We start from the raw sequence: 18,956 nt of genomic DNA on the forward strand, positions 1-18,956 counted from the left end.
ATGTTGGTTGAGATATTCATCTGTTATGATCAGATGAACACTAATGTAAGTAATAAAGTGTACTCATATCATAACAATTTTAATGACTTTCAATTTTTTTATTTGCAATATACGGTACAACGCTTTTATTCTGAAATGTGTGTATTCGCACAGTAGAATGTTTTTCTCTTCAATAAATTATACCGTTTATTTAAAATGAACAAAATCCCTTTACGAGTTCTGAACGTCCCGAAATTGTTGATTTTGATTCACGTTTGCGTAGCCAGCTCAATTGTTATTTCAGTAATTCAAGTAAAATTTCCAGGATGGTCACAAAAGGACGTATATGTATATTTAAAATGTAGTAACGTTTCCAAAAACACTTGGAATGCCTCTAAGAAAATTACAAAAATTATAACTTAAAATATTGTAGCGCTTTGTGCGCTTAGAATTATGTAACGCATCTTAATATATGCAGATATAAATGCAGGGTGTCATTTGAAAACTTCAAACTCGTATTAAAAGGCTTAATAAGAGCAGCAGTACAGTAGTTTGTAGACTGATAATTATAATGTAAGAAATTACAAAATTGGCTGCTGATGCCAAGCGGCTTGGCCGATTTCAATTTTTTTTACCAAAATACAGAATTTTTATAAACTTCAATTTGAGGTACCACAAGGTATTAGTTGCCATTTCAAAAGTTTGGGTTTGGGTACGGAGGGCATGGCATGGGGGTAAGCACCCCCATTATGAAATTTTTTGTTCCCTCAATTAGTACTATACACTCACGTTTACAGAATTTCGATATTTGGACTGTCTTTTAATACGAGTGTGAAGTTTTCAAATGAACACTCTGTATATGCAGATATGCAATCAATGACAGTGTCGAGTTGTTTTGGTTGCTGGCACATCCGGACATTTAGGTATCACTGGATTAAAAAAAAACAACCGGTATGTCGGATACTGCGCACTACAGATTATACCTTTCCTCTTGTAAATTCCGGCCTCCCGTTGTTTCTATAAATGTTTCCAACGATATAAAAAACGAATTGGCTATTAAGAAATCGAATCGTGCAGTTTTTTTTATTGGTAATCACCGTATTACTTAAAATATTCTCCACAACCACAGTATTTCGCGAGTTTGATTTCTTCAGCACCACGAGTACTTCGCTATGGGAAGCTACACTCGGGATTATTCCTAGTCTTATCTTTCTAAAATCAATTATCGTTTTGCGTAACTTCCTCAGCCGGACAGTGGAAAAACCCTGGCCGGAAATGGCTGTTTAACTTCTCCGGCTGCTAACTAATTGTTGGTGTAACTTCTCTGGACAGGAAATTTCGATTAACCGTCCAGATTATGGTTCGGACTAGAGAATGGTTATACAATGTTCTGTGCTGTCATGTTGTTGCACCTGCAATAATTAGTCGTAGTGTTTCACCTCCTACTAGAAAGTACATCGCAAGTTATCGGTTAACATCGTGTATTTTGTAACCTAGAATGGAGGACAGCAATCCAACGACACATCGCGTGGATAGCCAGCAGGGCACGGCGCAGGCAGGAAGCCGCGCGCGATGGCTGATCTGATGGTGTCGGCCTTGTGGACAACATTAAAATGCAATCCAGCGACCCTGACGTGTTGACGTGTCTCGGGCGGACCGTGGCTCTCGGGGAAATCATCACAGGCTGGACCAGCGATGGAGTGGACAGCAGGAGCGCAGACGACAAGCGTATATCGGAGTGGCCATCGTGATGGTTAAATCGATCGTGAGTGAAAGTCGGTAAAAGTGTCCAATGTAGTGTGGACGACTACAGACCCATTTCCTTCATATGAAATTTTAGAAGGTTTTTTAAAATCTTGTCGAATCATCCACCTCAGTTGGTTTCTTCCTTGTGGTAAATCAATACATGTTCTCTAAAACGAGTTCTCATTTAGAAAATGATGGTGCAACGTTTTTCTACAGTTTAATTAATCGATCTTTCATCTAATAGTTCATAAATTTCAAAACTAATTCTCAACCCAAGTGTGCTCGTCCAAATTGAACTACAAGTCTACGCTATCAGAGGCTTCTAGTACAGTATTTTTAAACACATTTAAGATGGTGTTTCGGTAAATAAACTGTACTTTCTCATTAAACAGAGGCCACCTATTCAAAACACGCTGCGGCTGATGTGGTTAGGCGATTTAGATTTAGGTTTACTAAACACCCAACCTAACCTAGTCTAACATAACCCCTAACCTAATCCATAACATAACCCATAAACAAACCTGTTCTCATTAAACAGAGGCCACCTATTCAAAACACGCTGCGGCTGATGTGGTTAGGCGATTTAGATTTAGGTTTACTAAACACCCAACCTAACCTAGTCTAACATAACCCCTAACCTAATCCATAACATAACCCATAAACAAACCTGACCCCTAACCTACCACCTAACCCCTTACCTAACCTAACCTACATAACACGTAATCTAACATAGCATATAACCTAAAACCCAGCCTAGGCTAGCCTAACCTAACCCCCAACCCAACTTAACCGTTAGTATTTATTGTGTATGTGCCCACTCAAAATTGCTAAATCCCGTTTATTATCGGTGGTCTCCGTTTAATCAGAAAGTACAAAAAAAAAACTCTTGATCTTACTATAATTTGATGAAGAATATTGTGTTTAGAAGATCCCCAATATCCATCTCTCTATCTCCTACGAAACAAATTGTCGCTGTAGGTACTTCACATAACCTTGTAGGGTAAGATCTAGATGGAACCTCAGTATAAAAACAGAGCCTCAAATCCTTTTAAGATTCTCTTGAAGTTATCATGATACTAAGTAAAAACTTGTTAAGATTGCTATTCAAACTCACTAAACCCGGTCGTAATTTTGAGTATAATCCAGAGAATGTTAACACAAATAAAACACACTCTGACGCAAGCAAGACAGACAAGTTTAAACAAGAACCGACCTTGTGACTCTACAATAAACTCTCAGCGGAATCTCACTTAAAGGTGCCTCCCACGAGAGGCTTTTTACCTTCCAATTAAAGCGTAATGAGAGGAAGGCGCCGCGGCCGAGGCGCGTCTCCACGATTTCGTGCTTCTCTTGAATACCGTCCTGGTCGCAAATTTAATTTGGTACCACAATTATCTGCCATAACCACGTGCTACCTTCTAATAGCACTGCATTAATATTGTAGTGATTTACTAGAATTGTTGTTTCAGTGCTCATCGAATGTTCTTGACTTTGGGATGATTGAAATAAAGCTCATTTACTATTCCGAGTGTTTTATAAGGTTTACTTTTTGTTGGTGTTTACGTTTTTTCTGTGAAAATAGTAAGTCACTTTAAGTTTTGAATGCTGGTAAAAGGGAAGTCGTTTAGTTAAAAACCCACCCATTAAGGCGGGCGCGGGCGTCAGCATCTTGGCTCGACATTGCAGCTGTAGTAGTCGGAAAAAGTTAAAATTATTAGCCTAGAAGTCTAAAACATGAAAATACTGGAAGCACTCAAAGTTGTACTCATAGTTAAACTCAGAGACTCGAAGTTAAACTCGCCTCATACAAAATAAAGACGGTATTATCCATTTATCGAGACAACTTAAGATTCATGACAACGTGGTCTCGTCAGAAGGACATCACCACACTATAATCCGTATTAATCTGCCAAATAAAACATCAACCAAAGTACGTTACAACTGTACTTTATATTATATTCAAAATTAGATGTCTCGCATGAAAGGGCTAATTTATGCCCTTTCATATCATAATACGAAAATATAAATTTTACTTACGTACAAGGCGCGCGAGGTGCAAGCTGGTCAGCTACAAAGTTCCTGAGATAAAAAACTAATACGCGTGCCAATTAGGTTATTAATCCGCCTTATTCTGCATAATTTCTCCTCCCCCCTCCATATATTGCAGGGGGTGAACGTGCAGGAACTGGGTGAGATAAAAATCCTCATGCTTCCCGCTCTACCCACTCTGCATGGCTCCGATAAACTGGTTCACCGCTGAAAACTTTTCTTGCCTCTTCGTTGTTGATAGATGCCCTTGGGCTTTGTGAAGGGCAAACGCCCTGTCAAGGCCATGTAGGACATCTCACCTCCTCTCGAAATCGATAGGAATAGTCCCATCCTGATATCCGGTAACCACTATTTATTCTTATAGCAACCCTGCGGCAGACCATCCGGAAGTTTCTTGCACCCTTACAAAGCAACCAATGCGCAATAGACGTGGAGAGTCCGATTTGCTGTCGCGTCAGAAGTTTGTCCCCAGGACCTGAGCACGGGTTCAGCTTCAATCCAAGATAAATATTGCTGAAAATTTGTTGGGTCATCCTCCATATACTGAGAACGATCTCAATATTCTAAATTCTTGAAGACAGGCCAGCACTATAATCATGACTTGATCGAGCGACCACTGCACCTTGCTGAGAGTGTTCCCTATAATAATTTAAACACATTCCCTCCCCAAGTATTTATGGTTAAAGCATTTCCATACGGAAAATTCCGTACAATGCAAAGTTTGTCATGTCCAGTTCCAATAAAAAGATGAAAACCTATCACTAATTTAGCCATAAAGACATTTTTAGACAGGCATGCGGCAGTCTGTACTTATGGAGGTGAGAATATCAGCGTATCTGAATTGAGACGTTTCACGTGTGCTTCAATACGATCAGCCGCGAGCAGTTGTGAACCATGTGTTTCACAAGCCAGCATCCCTGGAATCACCTTTTTCCATTCCTACCACTGTCCGTTTTTGTAATACTGTACATACTTGGGTTATTTTAGTTGGCATATCAATACAGTAAGGATTCAAGCTGCCAGTTTTGGCAACCACCCGTTTCATCCTACCAGCTTTGTCTAGCGTAGCTCTAAATAGAGGAAAAACTGCCAGCTCAGCTACCAGAAGATAAGGCAACATCGTCCAACATTACTCTAACAGACTAACATTTCTCTCGACCCAGTAGGGATCACTTCTGCCTGGCTTATACATTCCAGTTGAACCCACCACTGGGCACAGCAAAAACCGATGTGTCACTTTAATCTGGGCAATCCTATGGATGTCCAGGAGCGGCACATCACTAACCGCAAATGTCTAGATTCTGGGGTGCAAGGGTAATTCGATAGGTCTAGTCTAGTGTGGGTTTGGAGTGTCGATGGCGGTCTAAGTCGTTGGACTTTGGGTCTCAGTTAGAGATAACGCAGGTTCAAATCCTGTCTGTGACCATTGCACTTTTTATCAGTACCATTGACCTTGTACTGTATCGACTCTCCCCCTTATTCTGTTTGATAAGGTCCTCGCACAGGCCAGTGGCCCATGAGGGCGGACAGAATAAGGCTTAAAAGGTGTTCGGCCTCTCTTAAAAAAAGGACTGTTTGGGTTGGTGGGGTTTGTTCCCTAACTATCAAAGGTTCTTGCTAGCCTCAGCAAGGGTGTGCCACCCCCTGCGTACTTTGACTGGAGAGGCTGGTTCAGAGATGGCCTCCCCTTCTTCCGGGGAGACATGACTTTGAGATGTAGTGCCCTAATTCTTCCTCATGGATCTCGATAAGAGGCGGCCCCTACTCCTTAACCTTACCCATCCTGAATATCCTGTCACTCCGGAAGCAGCGCAAAGGTTCTTACTGGACAAGTGCAATTTATAAGCTTCTTGTCCTATTCTCCATGAAATTTGAGGGAGGGCGCCGTTTCAAAGTAAAATCGATTCCTCTCCTTGGCGACATTGTCGATTACATAAGTAGCGCCTTGTAATTTTCGTCGGCAGATAATTCACTTTATTACGTCAGAGACTCCAAGCACATCCTAGTTTGTCCCTAATCGGGTGTCACAATGTAAAGACCGCCTCGTAATGCGCGGGAAACCCGTAGTCGAAGGCTGAGGCGGTGTTGTGGAACCACTTTCGTGCAGTGACGAGCTCGCTCCGTGTTAAGTACTCGGTAGATTTGCTTTTAATGTTGGATGTTGTTACAAATTGTCGTCACTAATACTGATATTGTGGCCTATTCCAACGGCATGACGAGGCGTGAGAGTTTTAAACTGTAATTTACTTTTAATAGGCCTTTGTTGGTTTCTACGTCAACAGCGCCTTTGCTTTAGTGTATTAAATCTCCATAGTATGTGGTATTTTGTCAACGTTTATTGTAATCAAGGTTCATTTTTGGCGAACACAATTCTCCATCGGTTTCGGTGTGATTTTTACATTTCAGGTTTTGGCTACCGTTTCAAATGCACTCGATGCTTCGTGATTTGTGGTATTTTGTAATTAATTGTGGGGTTTCTATTTCGGGTCGGTTAATTGAAAAACTCATAATTCATAATTCTGAAATTAGTAATTCATTTTATCTGGCACAAATACTGTATAGAAATTTACCTAACGAAATTAAAGAAGCAGAGAGTGGCAGCGTCATTGTGTATAAGCGGAAGGTGACAGCATGGTTACTCCGTGTTGGATGGCGGGCTGCAGAGGCGCTGTTGTTGTCACCTTACACCTGAATTACCAGTCCAAAGCTCTGTTAATGAATTGTTGTATGACTATTTGTTATTAATTTAATCTTTGCATAAAACTTGGCACCTGTCAATTTAAATTTCATCAATTTCGTTAATGTAGCAATTAATTTTTCATACGTGGTCCTGCTTTTGTTTGTTAGACAATTTGTTTGTGTTAGTTGTAATCCTTTCTTTTCAAAGTTGTTAGTATTTTAGGTTATACTTTTAAAGAAATTTTATTTGTATTCTGTCATTTATATAGCTTTTATGTAACGATATGTAAATATAAGAAAGAACTCTTCTCAGCACTCTGACCTGTAGTCTTGCTGCTTCTTGGGAATTTTCCATACGAATAAGCTTTGTTTTCCTTGTATATACTAAGTATGTGAAATAAAGTGATTTGATTTGAACTCACACCCCTAAAGTAAACCCGTACTCGTATCGAAAATAAAGGAGCTCTGAATGATTAGTGATAAAATATAAATTTCCAAATCATATCGAAAGAACTGATAGTAAGACAACAATCTGCGTTTACATTTATTTGAGTTGATTTATCGGAATTTTCAGAAAAATAGTAATGTGCGGAGGACTTCCGAGCTCATTTGGCTTGTCTAATTGAAGTTGTCTAATTAAGACACTAGTCGTTTTGAGTTCTTTTGTGTCTATTTAACTATGTGCATCAGTCCTCTAAACGTTGTGTTATTCATTTTGTAACATGCAAAAGATGGCAATTGTCCGAAATCCTACTATCCTTGCAAACCTTTCATCGCCAACAACACCTTTTATAAGCAAAGGTTGGCTAGGTTAGTTGTGTCAAAAATGTATGCTATGTTTGTGTATGTGTTTATTGTTATGTTGAAGCCTTAATTATTTTTTGAGGAATGATTAAGAGTGTTTTGGTCACTAAATGAATTATTTTACTTTATAAAACTCTCTATATTTGGTTCTTATGATATTTCTTGAATATGTATTCTAGTCTTTCCTGAAGTGTCATTCAAAATTTACACAGCCATGTTAAAAAACAAATTTAGCATTACAAATATTCTAAAGTTCATATTTTTTAAACCTGTCATAGTGAAACTGTTGATTGTATTAGTCACACAAGAGATCAGGATTTGGTTTGTGTCTCAACAAAATTCATACCAGAATAATCTCTAAGAGTTGGCCAATCTGGATTTGTGTGGCAGTGATAGCAGAGCTGATGTTCACTCGTGAAGCACTGGACATTGCATAACGCCAGTGACAACGTGTGGCGTGATCGGGGGACGGTAATTAGGTGTTGATGCTCTGTAAAGGTGACGCCGCGTTTCTCGAACAGACAGCCGGGAAAGTGAAAGCGTACCTAATTGCCGGATCAATTGGCGCGATGAGGCTGGCTTTTGTGAAACGGAGCCTCACAGAGCACATCGGATGTGTATGTGGTTGGGTGCAGCAGGACGAGGCAGGACCAGACAGGACACGGTAGAATCCTGCCTGCCCCGCGGACTTTCCCCGCTTTCTCTGATGCCTCCCACCGTGGTCTGATCTTCACTGCCGACTCAGGACGTTTCAAACTTGGAAATTGCGAAGCCTTGCGAATTCCCAGTAGGAAGAAGTTTACATGAATTTTCACTCTTTGGGCTCATCTTTGTTGACCATAATTCAAAGGCATTTTTTTTATGATGAGAGGTATCGAATGAACCCAAGAGCATGATGATGTTCATGAGTTGTTTCCAAATTGTCTTTCTGACAATGCTGGTTTTACCTTCCTTGTTGAAGCAAATTCCTGCGCAAGTTTATTAGAAGCTATCAATGAACGTATTGCTCGATTATTATGAGTGGTCTGATCTTCACTCAGGATGTTTCAAACTTGGAAATTGCGAAGCTTTGCGAATTCCTCGTAGGAAGAACTTAAGATGAATTTCCCAATTAGGAGCTTCCCTTGGGGCTCATTAGGGTTGACCACAATTCAAAGGCATTTTCTTACGATGAAAGGTATCGAATGAACCCAAGAGCATGATGATGTTTATGAGTTTTACCTTCCTTGTTGAAGAAAATTCCTGTGCAAGTTTATTAGAAGCTATCACTGAACGTATTGCCCGATTATTATGAGTGGTCTGATCTTCACTCAGGATGTTTCAAACTTGGAAATTGCGAAGCTTTGCGAATTCCTCGTAGGAAGAACTTAAGATGAATTTCCCAATTAGGAGCTTCTCTTGGGGCTCATTAGGGTTGACCACAATTCAAAAGTATTTTCTTACGATGAAAGGTATCGAATGAACCCAAGAGCATGATGATTTTCATGAGTTATTTCCAAAATGCTTTTCTGACATTGCCGATTTTACCTTCCTTATTGAAGCAAATTCGTGTGCAAGTTTATTAGAAGCTATCACTGAACGTATTGTCCGATTATTAGGAGTGATCTGATCTTCACTGCGGACTGAGGATGTTTCAAACTTGGAAATTGCGAAGCTGTGCGAATTCCTCGTAGGATGAAGTTACGATGAATTTCACCAGATGAAGTTACGATGAATTTTACCAATAGGAGCTTCTCTTTGGGCTGATCACGGTTGACCATAATTTATTCATAGGCTTTTTCGTGCGATGAAAGGTATCGAATGAACCCAAGAGCTATGGAATGTTCGTAAGTTGTTTCCAAAATGTCTTTCTGACAATGCCGGTTTTTCCTTGCTTATTGAAGCAAATTAGTGTGCAAGTTTATTAAGAGCTATCATTGAACGTATTGCCCAATTATTATGCTTACCTCTTAGAATGCTCCACTAGCAGTAGTCCTTAAATTTTCAAAATTGCCAAAACAGGATAATTTAGTTCAGACTGGAGTATAGGCATAGTCAAATCTTCGTCATGAAATTGTTTCCCTCTCAATAAGCATTCTAGATGCTTTAAAGCATCACATAGGTACACTGATTTGAATCTTTATGATTAAGATACCTCATTTAGAATTCATATGAATATTCTTGATTTATCACAATTTGAAGCAAATGTTTATCCTCTTACAACCTTTCCAAAGAATGGCGTTAATTTATTTCCACGCAATAAAATAGAAATGAATGTCAAGTTCAGATGCTAAGGGTTTTTTTCATAGAATAGATCAGTGTGCTTACATTGATAAAATATATGCAAATGTACCGTCAAGATATTGACTGGAGCAGGTAAGACCACAATAATAGTACGATGACATTTAAGGCAGTGTAGCCACATGATGACCACCAGTTACTTCCGCTATGACGTGTGTGAATATAGACTGTCTGTTTCATGTACATGTTGTCTGCAAAACAGATTAATGAAATCATCAAAATGTACGTATGTTTGTTTTCGGTAACAGCTGATGGTTTTGTTTATTGCACAGTTGTAGAGAAGAACCAATTATTGGTATTTGTTTCCTGATTGGGAGTAGACAGGTTTGTGCAAGGTGTGTACTTGCAAGTAGCAAGTACTGTAACCAGTACTTCAGTAAATTAAATTTTGTTTCTACAGGTAAGCTTGCCTAAACGTGCTTCTAATGTAGCTTATACGCGCCTTCAGACGGAAATTAGGGGAATTTAAATGCATCCGCTTATTTTCGCGTGAGCTTCTACTATCGTGGTATATTTATGATAAAGACTTGGCTAGAGAAATCGTTTATGATGAGATACCTTTTACCCGATTTCGATGTGGAAGAATATTTTATATACGGTAAGAGGGTAGCTATGGTGGGAAGGTTTGATTCAGTACGAATGTTGAGTTCAGCTATATTTCACCTTCTGCTTAGTGCAGCAAATGAAATCTGACGCTGGCGGATCCGATCTGACGTCGGAAGGGATAAAAAAAGTCGGCGCCGAAGAAACTCAAAACAAACTCGACATCAGAGACACCTAAACTACAAAAAAATTAATAAAGATGAAGAGATTTTATTATTTATTGTCTCATTAGATGCACAAATGAGTGCACTGCTAAGTAAGGTTTCAGACAAGATCCTCTGAAGTCAACATCCGTTTGAAGAGATCCAAAAAGTCGGTGACAAAGAAACCCAAAACGTTTTAAACTTGGTTGCTCCATAGTGATTTGGGACCATACCTGAAACTTTACTTCGCAGTGCACTCATTTGTGCATCTGATGAGGCAATAAATAAGAAAATCTCTTCATCTATATTAAATTTCTTTTTGTCATCTAGGTGAATCTGATGTCGAGTTCGTTTTGAGTTTCTTCGTCGCCGACCTTTTTAGATCCCTTCGGACGGACGTTGACTCCAGATTCCTATAGTCAAGACTGTGACAGCGTCAGATTTCAGATGCTGCACTAAGCAGAAGGTGAAATGGTGCTGATTGAACCCTTCCGGTTTTGCTTTACCATCAGGTTTTTCAAGCCTATTGAATGTGGTACAAGAATTGAGATAAGATGACTGTAGACTTGACCATAGATGTCATTAAACTGTCATTATCACGTCTTGCCTAGCCAATGCCTAAAACGTCAACTTGAGGTTGGGGACTGTGCTTCGCATCTTGCAGCAGATCTGCTACTTTAAACTGGATTTGACATCCATAGAGCACACATATGGAAGTTTTTCCTACAATAGATACTTGTTTCAGTGCTTATCACTTTACAACAATCTAGCGCAATCTAACTCAACAACAACAAAAGAATGATAATTTAGCGACAAATCGCGCAGAAGGATTTATTTTTAAAGATTTTGGGTACATTTGGAATTTGAATGCAAAAATTGTAAATCGCAGGAACTGTTGAAGTAGGAATGTTCAAAATACTGACTGCATTAAAACTGATGTAAAACAAACTATAGATAATGTGCAGTATCGAAGAAATTGATTTACTTGAATCGTCTTGTGATAAGAATGTTTACAAACTATCTTATCGGACAAGGAGATAAATAACTGCTGCTACTCGTAGAGTGCACTAACAAATGTACTGTGATTTCAATTAAACTGGGTACATTTAGAATTTAAATGCAGAAACCGTAAACGGCAGGAACTGTTGAAGTAGGAATGTTTAAAATACTGACTCCAATAAAACTGATGTAAAACAAACTATAGATAATGTGCAGTATCGAAGAAATTCCTTTACTTGAATCGTCTTGTGATAAGAATGTTTACAAACTATCTTATCGGACAAGGAGATAAAGAACTGCCACTACTCGTAGAATTCACTGACAAAATATGTCTGTGTTTTCAATTAATTTTCGCCTTTTTTATTCGCACTACTTGAGTGCGAATAACATATTTCATGTCAATACGATTTATCAATCATAATCATACTGTTTTTGCTGAACAGTTTTAAATGCATCGATACTTTGATAAATGTGTGTAATTGTACGCCTGGCAGAGCCCAAGCCAAGTGGATCTACCAGTCCTTGAAAATCTTGACCCTAATTAGAAGCGACAAAAACGCAAGCCGGTTTGTTTAATTTTTTTTGTCAGGATTAACACGTCATATCTGCTAACGGGAGGCCTTACACAGTTTAGAGAGCCCAGAAGAAGAGACGAACTCTTCGTGATCACTAATCGGTGGCAGGAAGCAGCCAGACATTGAAACCTCCGAGTCACGAAAGTCAAGGACCACCTAGACATCAATTTCTGCACCATCATTATCTCTCTATGCCGTGATTGAATAGATTGTCAACCTTGAACTCAGTATTGTTTGCTTTGATGGTCTCCGATATGTTTAGGTCGATTTATTATGCATTCATTGGCATTCTTGACGCATCTCAGGTTCTCGAGAGCCAAGGATGTTCTTCAGTTGTTGTTTCTTTGTAAGTGAACCCTCGATGCTGTTGGCTACTGTGTCCACAGCAGAAATGAGTATCTTAGACCATCGAATCGCTTTAGATAAATTTCAGCACGCTCATTGAGTTGTGATAAAACAGTGTAGATCCTCCATGTGGTCAAGGACCTTCGAATGTCTGGTAAAGGTCAGCTTGGTGGAGCCAAAGACCTTCTAGATCTTCCGCTTCCACCACCGCTTTGTCGGGATGAAGTGCAACACGCTGGAAGATCTCCTCATTGTTGAGCACGCCCGAAGAGGTGAAGAGCTCCTCGGACTAATCAGTTAGGCACGAGCTTGACCCAACGGGACTTGTATTGACGTAGTGCCCGGGTTAGAGTCGCCCCGAGTCGATGGTACCCGCAAGGCCGTTGACTCCTAATACACCAACCGTTGCATAATTTGATTATTGAAAGTTAAGCCTATTGTGACACCTATTGTTCAGCGATATGCAACACTCCCCATAATATTAGACTGTTCTAATAATGCTTTCGGTGTCTGGGATCAAATCAAATCAATAATGCCTTTATTAGTCTGTGTTTCTCTGTACAAGCAGCTTCCAGTAATCTAAAACTATTTGCAATTAATTAAAAAAAAAAACTTAAATATACAAAAATACTAACCTAATTGTCAATCGTCATCATTTCTCATGCCTTGACTTTAAAGGCAACCTACTTGAGTGATTTTGGATGACAGGGGAGGGATTTGTACAACTTGGGGGCAAAGTAAGAAAAGCCTCTCCTCCCTATCTTGAGCCTTACTCTAGGGAAGTGAAGCTGATCGTCCTGTCAGGTTCTGCGATCAGCAACCTCGCCACGGTACAGGAGTCTCTCTACCAAGTACCGCGGTTCCTGAAGACAGGACGTGATGGACTAGGTAGCAGGTTCCCATAAGCGACAATCCTGCAGCCCTTCGATGGGCAGATAAGTGGTTGTATTCACGTAAATTGTAAATAAAACGTACGGCCGTGTTCTGTACTTTTTGAGTCAATATCTACCCTCGAAATGCTGGTACCGTATGCAGAATATCAATAAAAAAACATGGACAAAATTAAAGATTGCTTCAGGTAGATCTTTGCTATCCCTGGCAAGAACAAACTGTGCCTGCACATTCCTGTATCCCAAACCCATGCTGAGTAGCAATGGGGACGTGTCCAGAAAAGCTGAGTTCACTGTCGAATATAACATCCAACGTTTTCACAGCGCCGGAAATCTCTAGTGCTTAGTCTTCAAGCTAAACATGCACGCTGTGCTTCGTCGTTCTCTGTCTAATTTGTAAGGGAAATGAAACAAAGGATACAGGATTTTCCTGGTGTTTTTTGGTCGGATTTATTTATCCAAGGTTATGATAACTTTATGTAACTTGCTTGGGTAAATATTATCAGTACGTGCACAGAAGTATGATAAAATTGTCACAAAGTGTACGTGTGAGTGTACAGGTTATTTCTAACAATTAAATAGTTAGAAAATATATTTAAACGCTCCATTGTTATCACCATCTCTACCAGTAAATGAGTAAGTAGGCTCTGGAAAACCCTTTAACTTCCTTTTACTAATTAACACTTCCAGCCGCACAGAAAAAAGTCCACAGTACCTATAGGAAGAATAGTTTTTAAATTGCCTCATCAAGATTTGATGAAGTTTTTGTGAGACGAAAATGAACTATAGTAATAAAAAATAATTTTAACAACTCTATCCTATTTAGGAATCCGTTTTCTTGTCTATAAAAAATACTGAAAATGAGTAATAATCGGTATAGAATTCAACAACTGCAATGATTTTAAAGTGTCGAAATTTTATTCTTGAGGTACTGAAATGAGTAGGATGGCATCACTATGGCACTTTGTCCGGTCCTTTGAAGTTGGGCATCCACAAGGCCAAGTCCTTGGCATTCGCTGGAAGAGATTAGGATACAAATTTGTTGAGTCTTTACTGCTAAATGTTTACAAGCTAACTGTTGCAGCTAAAGCTCTTAAAGTTTAGATTGTAGAAATAAGAAAATGGATTGTGTATTTCCATGTATTTTGGAACTTTGCGTTTGTACGTTATGTAGATTTCAAGTGCTTTATAAACCACATTTTCTTATTTATTATTGACAAAGGTAGAACAATTCTTCATAGTTACAGGATTTGGTACTGGTGTTCACAGTCATCCTTGATTACGGCAAAACTGGAACACGACTTTCAAGGATGTTATTGCTGTCTTCTTCAGTTGCGAGTCTTGCAACACGCGATATGCACAACAATAGGCAAATCATGGACGCAACACGAGTTTCGTGGTACTTAAGTGTTGTTTATGAAGTAGAATATTTTAATCAATACCTGGTATTTATGTTAGTAATTTTCTTTCACAGCGGGGGCGGCAAGACCAAGATGCCGGCGCTAAAGCTGTTCGGCAGAAAGTGGCTCGCCGCCACCGATGACATGGTCTTCCCTTGCCTGTTCGAGTTCATCGTCCGGCTCATCTGGTGAGTCTTTTGGGACCATTTCATGCATTTCATTTCATGCCGAAGATTCAGACAACTAATACATGCAGTTTTTTAACACTCCCAATGCACCTTTTAGGTGCGTGCGGGAAGTAAGTTGGCATAAACTGATAATTATAATAATATACTTAAATCTAGGCAGTATCAGTTCATTTTATATAGTCAGTTTAGTTTTACTAACAATACTATAAAATATGGACATTTCAACTATATGACAATGTATAAATAAATAAACAAAACAATAACAATATAAATATCAACAAATAAACAACAAACAACTACAAAGAAATAACAACAGAATGTATTTAAAAACTCTTTATAGACGTGCAGTGATAATATTTAGTAAAAAACCTATCGGTATTTATAATGTGCTCCATACAACTGGCTCCACCATACATACTATCGAATTAAAAAGCTAAGATCTAATTTGAAATATAATTAAATACTTTCATTTTAAAATTTTTGTTTTTTGTCAAAAATAATTTCATTTCCAAGGCATTTTACAGTTTCGTTAAATATCTTTGGTGCCATGTAACGAAATTGGTGTCTGCTGGCTTGTTTAATAAAATTTGGAATATGGATCTGTATAAATTGTGATGCTCTAGTTTCCCTGCCAGCAATTTTAAGGGGAAATTCATTAAAATGTTTATGAACGTACATTAAGCAGTTTTTTTATGAATTTGATCAAAAGTTAGAATGTTGTTTTCTTTAAAAAGGTAACTAATTCTATCTCTCCTGTTATTGACGTTAAAAATAATTCTGAGTGCTTTTCTTTGGCAACCAATTACACTTTTCAGTATTGTTGGGTAGGTTCTGCCGTAATGAATAATCCCGTATCGCAAAGTACTCTCAAACCACGAGCAATACAATCTTATTAAATATTTACTTTCAAAATAGCTCCTCATTTGAAGAGTAATTAATCGATCTCAGCTTCCCACTCAACTTATTCACATGCTGATCCCATTTTAGCCTATTGTCAATAACCATTCCCAAATAGTTTACAGAGTCTACAATAGCGATAGGTGAACATTTACATGCATAAATACAACTGTGTGAGTGGCAATAAAGCTAAAATTCATTGTTTACCAGTGAAAGGTCCTGGTTCTGACCAGAGAATAGAACACTTTTGATTTGGAAGAGTTTATTATCAGTTTGTTATGAATTAGCCAATTTGATATTTTGTTTAGATCATCTTGAATCCTTAGTTTTAAAGAATCTCTATTAAACGCTGAGCATACCAGTGCTGTATCATCGGCGTAAGGACACAACAAAGAATCATCAGAGTTCTAAAAGTTAGGTTTTCTGTTCATCCCGATTTCTGGAATTGAATCGGGAGCGGCCACCTCAAAATGTTCAAAAAACGATACCCCCACATTTGACGCTTCAAATAAAGAACACAGAAACAAAATCTAACTCTATAAAGAAAAACTTATCTTGCCTCCATAAAATATAAAGCTAGAACAGTAAAATTTAGTGTAACAACAAACATCCACATTGCAAATTATAAATATAAATGCATTACTGAAATCTGTTTTCCCTCACATCGTTACAAAAATTACGTCCTTCTATTGATAACTATGCCAGTACATTTTGTGCTATATTGTTAATAATTAATTCTAAATTTTCCCTTCCCACAATTAGTTAGCATTACGTTTTTAAACCCAAAATACAGAATATAAAAGATTGAGGAGTACAAATTGTTAATTTGTAAAAGAAGAGGGTTGTAATCCAGGATTAGGTTTCATCAAATCGTAAAGGTTTAGTATTTATTTATTTTTCACATATTAGTGATAAACATTGTATTTTTACACATTAAATATGTATATTTGTCATCAACCAAAGCTGAGTTTGAATTTGTATTATACATTTATGATATTTAGGTAAGAAATAAAGGTTTGATTTTAATACCTGTTTTGAGGTTATAATTTCGTAGTGGAGGCTAGTAAGTATTCGTAGTTTGTGGAGCACACGCGCGCACACATACACGCGCGCGCGCGCACACACACACACACACACACACACACACACAGCGTCGTTCGCCTAAAGTGAACATTGGTCTAACAACATACGCAGTCAACAATTAATTAACTTCTTGTGTACTTTTTTAATACAGAGAAGAATGTTCTTTAAAAAAGGGGAGTCGGATGACTTTTTGGACAAAAAAAATTTTTTTAGTTTTTGCGTGTTTCTTATTATTTGGACTTTTAAGTTTCATTTGACACCAAAGTTATTAAGTTCTGGCATCTAGAACAGTTTTTATTGGCATTTTTATAAATGCGCGCACTCAACTTTTAGTGGGGTCGGTCGGCAGTCACCAGCTGTTTGAACAAACTTATGGTACAACATGTTTGTTGTACTTATGGTACATGTAAATCCAATTGTTATGGAGTCCATAAAACCAATTTTCAGAGACTTATGGCAAACAAGTCTCCTATCTAAATGTTTACATGGGGGCACTCAAAACCCGTGCGAATCACTGAACAGCATTATCTGGTCAAGGCTCCCCAAAACTACATTTATAATAAAAACCACTTTAGAATTTGGACCTTATGATGCTGTAGCTTGTTATAACGATGGAAACATTGCTAAGTGTAGAATTTTGAGTAAGCTAAACATTAGACCAGGGGAGAAACTGTGTGAAAGTGATGACGCGAATGGACAATACTAGGATTTGAAAAGCCGATAAAGCAATAGAAGACATAGAGAAAAAGTGTCGTCGGGAATTGACCTCAGCTAAAAGGAAACTAGAGGACCATTATGAACAGCAGGAAGACCCTGACAACCCTGCATATGGAGCTGGAATGCACTAGGGTGAGTTATTGTCATATGATAACCTGCGTTTTGACATTAAATGCGTTTTCCGGAAAACGGTGTTTTTTTTTACACAAATGTACCTTTATCTCCTAAACCAAAAAAGATATTGCCCTACTTTTTTTTTGTTTTGATTGCCATATATAAATACAGATTTAAGGCACAGGAAATTACATTTATTATTTTAAGTTCCAAGTTACATACGTTCAAACAGTAACTTTTTTAAATTTTTTATGCTAAAATATAAAAATTTAAAAAAATTACTTAAATATATGATACCTTAAAATGTGCTGTGCCTTAAATATACAACAATATATGCATAATAAAATAAAAAAGGTTTAAGTTTTTATCTGTAACGGTTTCTTAGAAAATTGTACATAAAGTTGTACTATTTAACGTGGGAAAGATAGGGTTATCCGACTCCCATTGTTTCAAAAAGTTGTGTTAGGTTTCTCGATAGTATATTAATTTATAAACACATTTCGCTCGGATTTATTTGAGCTAGGTACTTTAAAATGTATTATAAACTTCAGTAACTTAGATAAAAAGTTTTTGGACTTTGAAACTCGATTTCGAAGTAAAGGTAAATTAGATCGTTATACTATTAATTCTGTAGACCAAACACAAAAACAGCTCAGAGGTATTTGTCAGTGCCCATTAAAGATTAAGTCATAAAACGTTATTTGGTGCCCAGAGCAATGAACTTATTTGAGCTAGTTACATAAAAATGTATTATAAACTCCAGTAAGTTAGATATAAAGCTTTTGGACTTTGAAACTCGATTTTGATTGTTACAGTTTAATCTAGAAAATTTAGATTATTATACTGTTAATTTTGTGGACCAAACACAAAAACAGCTCAGAGGCATTTGTCCGTGCCCATTAAAGATTAAGTCATAAAAAGTTATTTGGTGCCCAGAGCAATAAATCCGATAACAGTCGGTTCAGCGTGTGTCAAGACGGGAAGTGAAGTTTTCGGGTCAAAGGTCAGACGTGACTGAAACACTGAGTAAGGTTTTAGGAGGAATGCCGAATCAAAGCATTCTTTTGTTGTTGACTACTGCTGAACTGCTTGTCTAAACTTCTGTCTGGGTTTTAGCCACTCAATATATTTCGCACTGCAACCGTCCGCAACCCAGCGTTTGTGTGGGTTAAAATACGTCATAAAAATGGAATTTTAATTGGGGCAGAAAATAGAGTGCGTTTGAGTCTCTGTGAGGTGTCAAGTTGGTTAGTAAAAAAATTTTTTAAAGACTGTGTGAATGTTATTTTTAAATTTCTTATTTGCTCCTTTCCAAATGCATGATTCTAATAGTCCTACAAAGTGTGCAAAATTTAACGTAATGGTCCACATAATAAGGTAAAGTACACCACTCCACCTGTCGTGAAGCAGGCTTTGCTAAGATTGCATCCAGAATTTCAAGCCCATGAGCTCCATTTTGAGATTT

The 18,956-nt window shown here is 37.9% G+C and overlaps 1 protein-coding gene across 4 annotated transcripts in view; it reads left to right on the forward strand.

The window, feature by feature from the left end:
- The window catches only part of LOC124367892 (diacylglycerol lipase-beta-like), a 107,574-nt gene that overhangs the window by 43,374 nt on the left and 45,244 nt on the right, over positions 1-18,956 (forward strand). For all 4 annotated transcript variants that reach the window (XM_046825084.1, XM_046825085.1, XM_046825086.1 and 1 more), the window contains exon 2: positions 14,567-14,680. In XM_046825084.1, coding sequence (XP_046681040.1) covers positions 14,586-14,680 — 95 coding nt within the window. In that variant the 5' untranslated portion in view covers positions 14,567-14,585. The remainder of the gene's footprint in view (positions 1-14,566; positions 14,681-18,956) is intronic.

This window comes from Homalodisca vitripennis, chromosome 8 (genome assembly GCF_021130785.1).
Source record: "Homalodisca vitripennis isolate AUS2020 chromosome 8, UT_GWSS_2.1, whole genome shotgun sequence".
In the NCBI taxonomy this organism is placed as follows: domain Eukaryota; kingdom Metazoa; phylum Arthropoda; class Insecta; order Hemiptera; family Cicadellidae; genus Homalodisca; species Homalodisca vitripennis.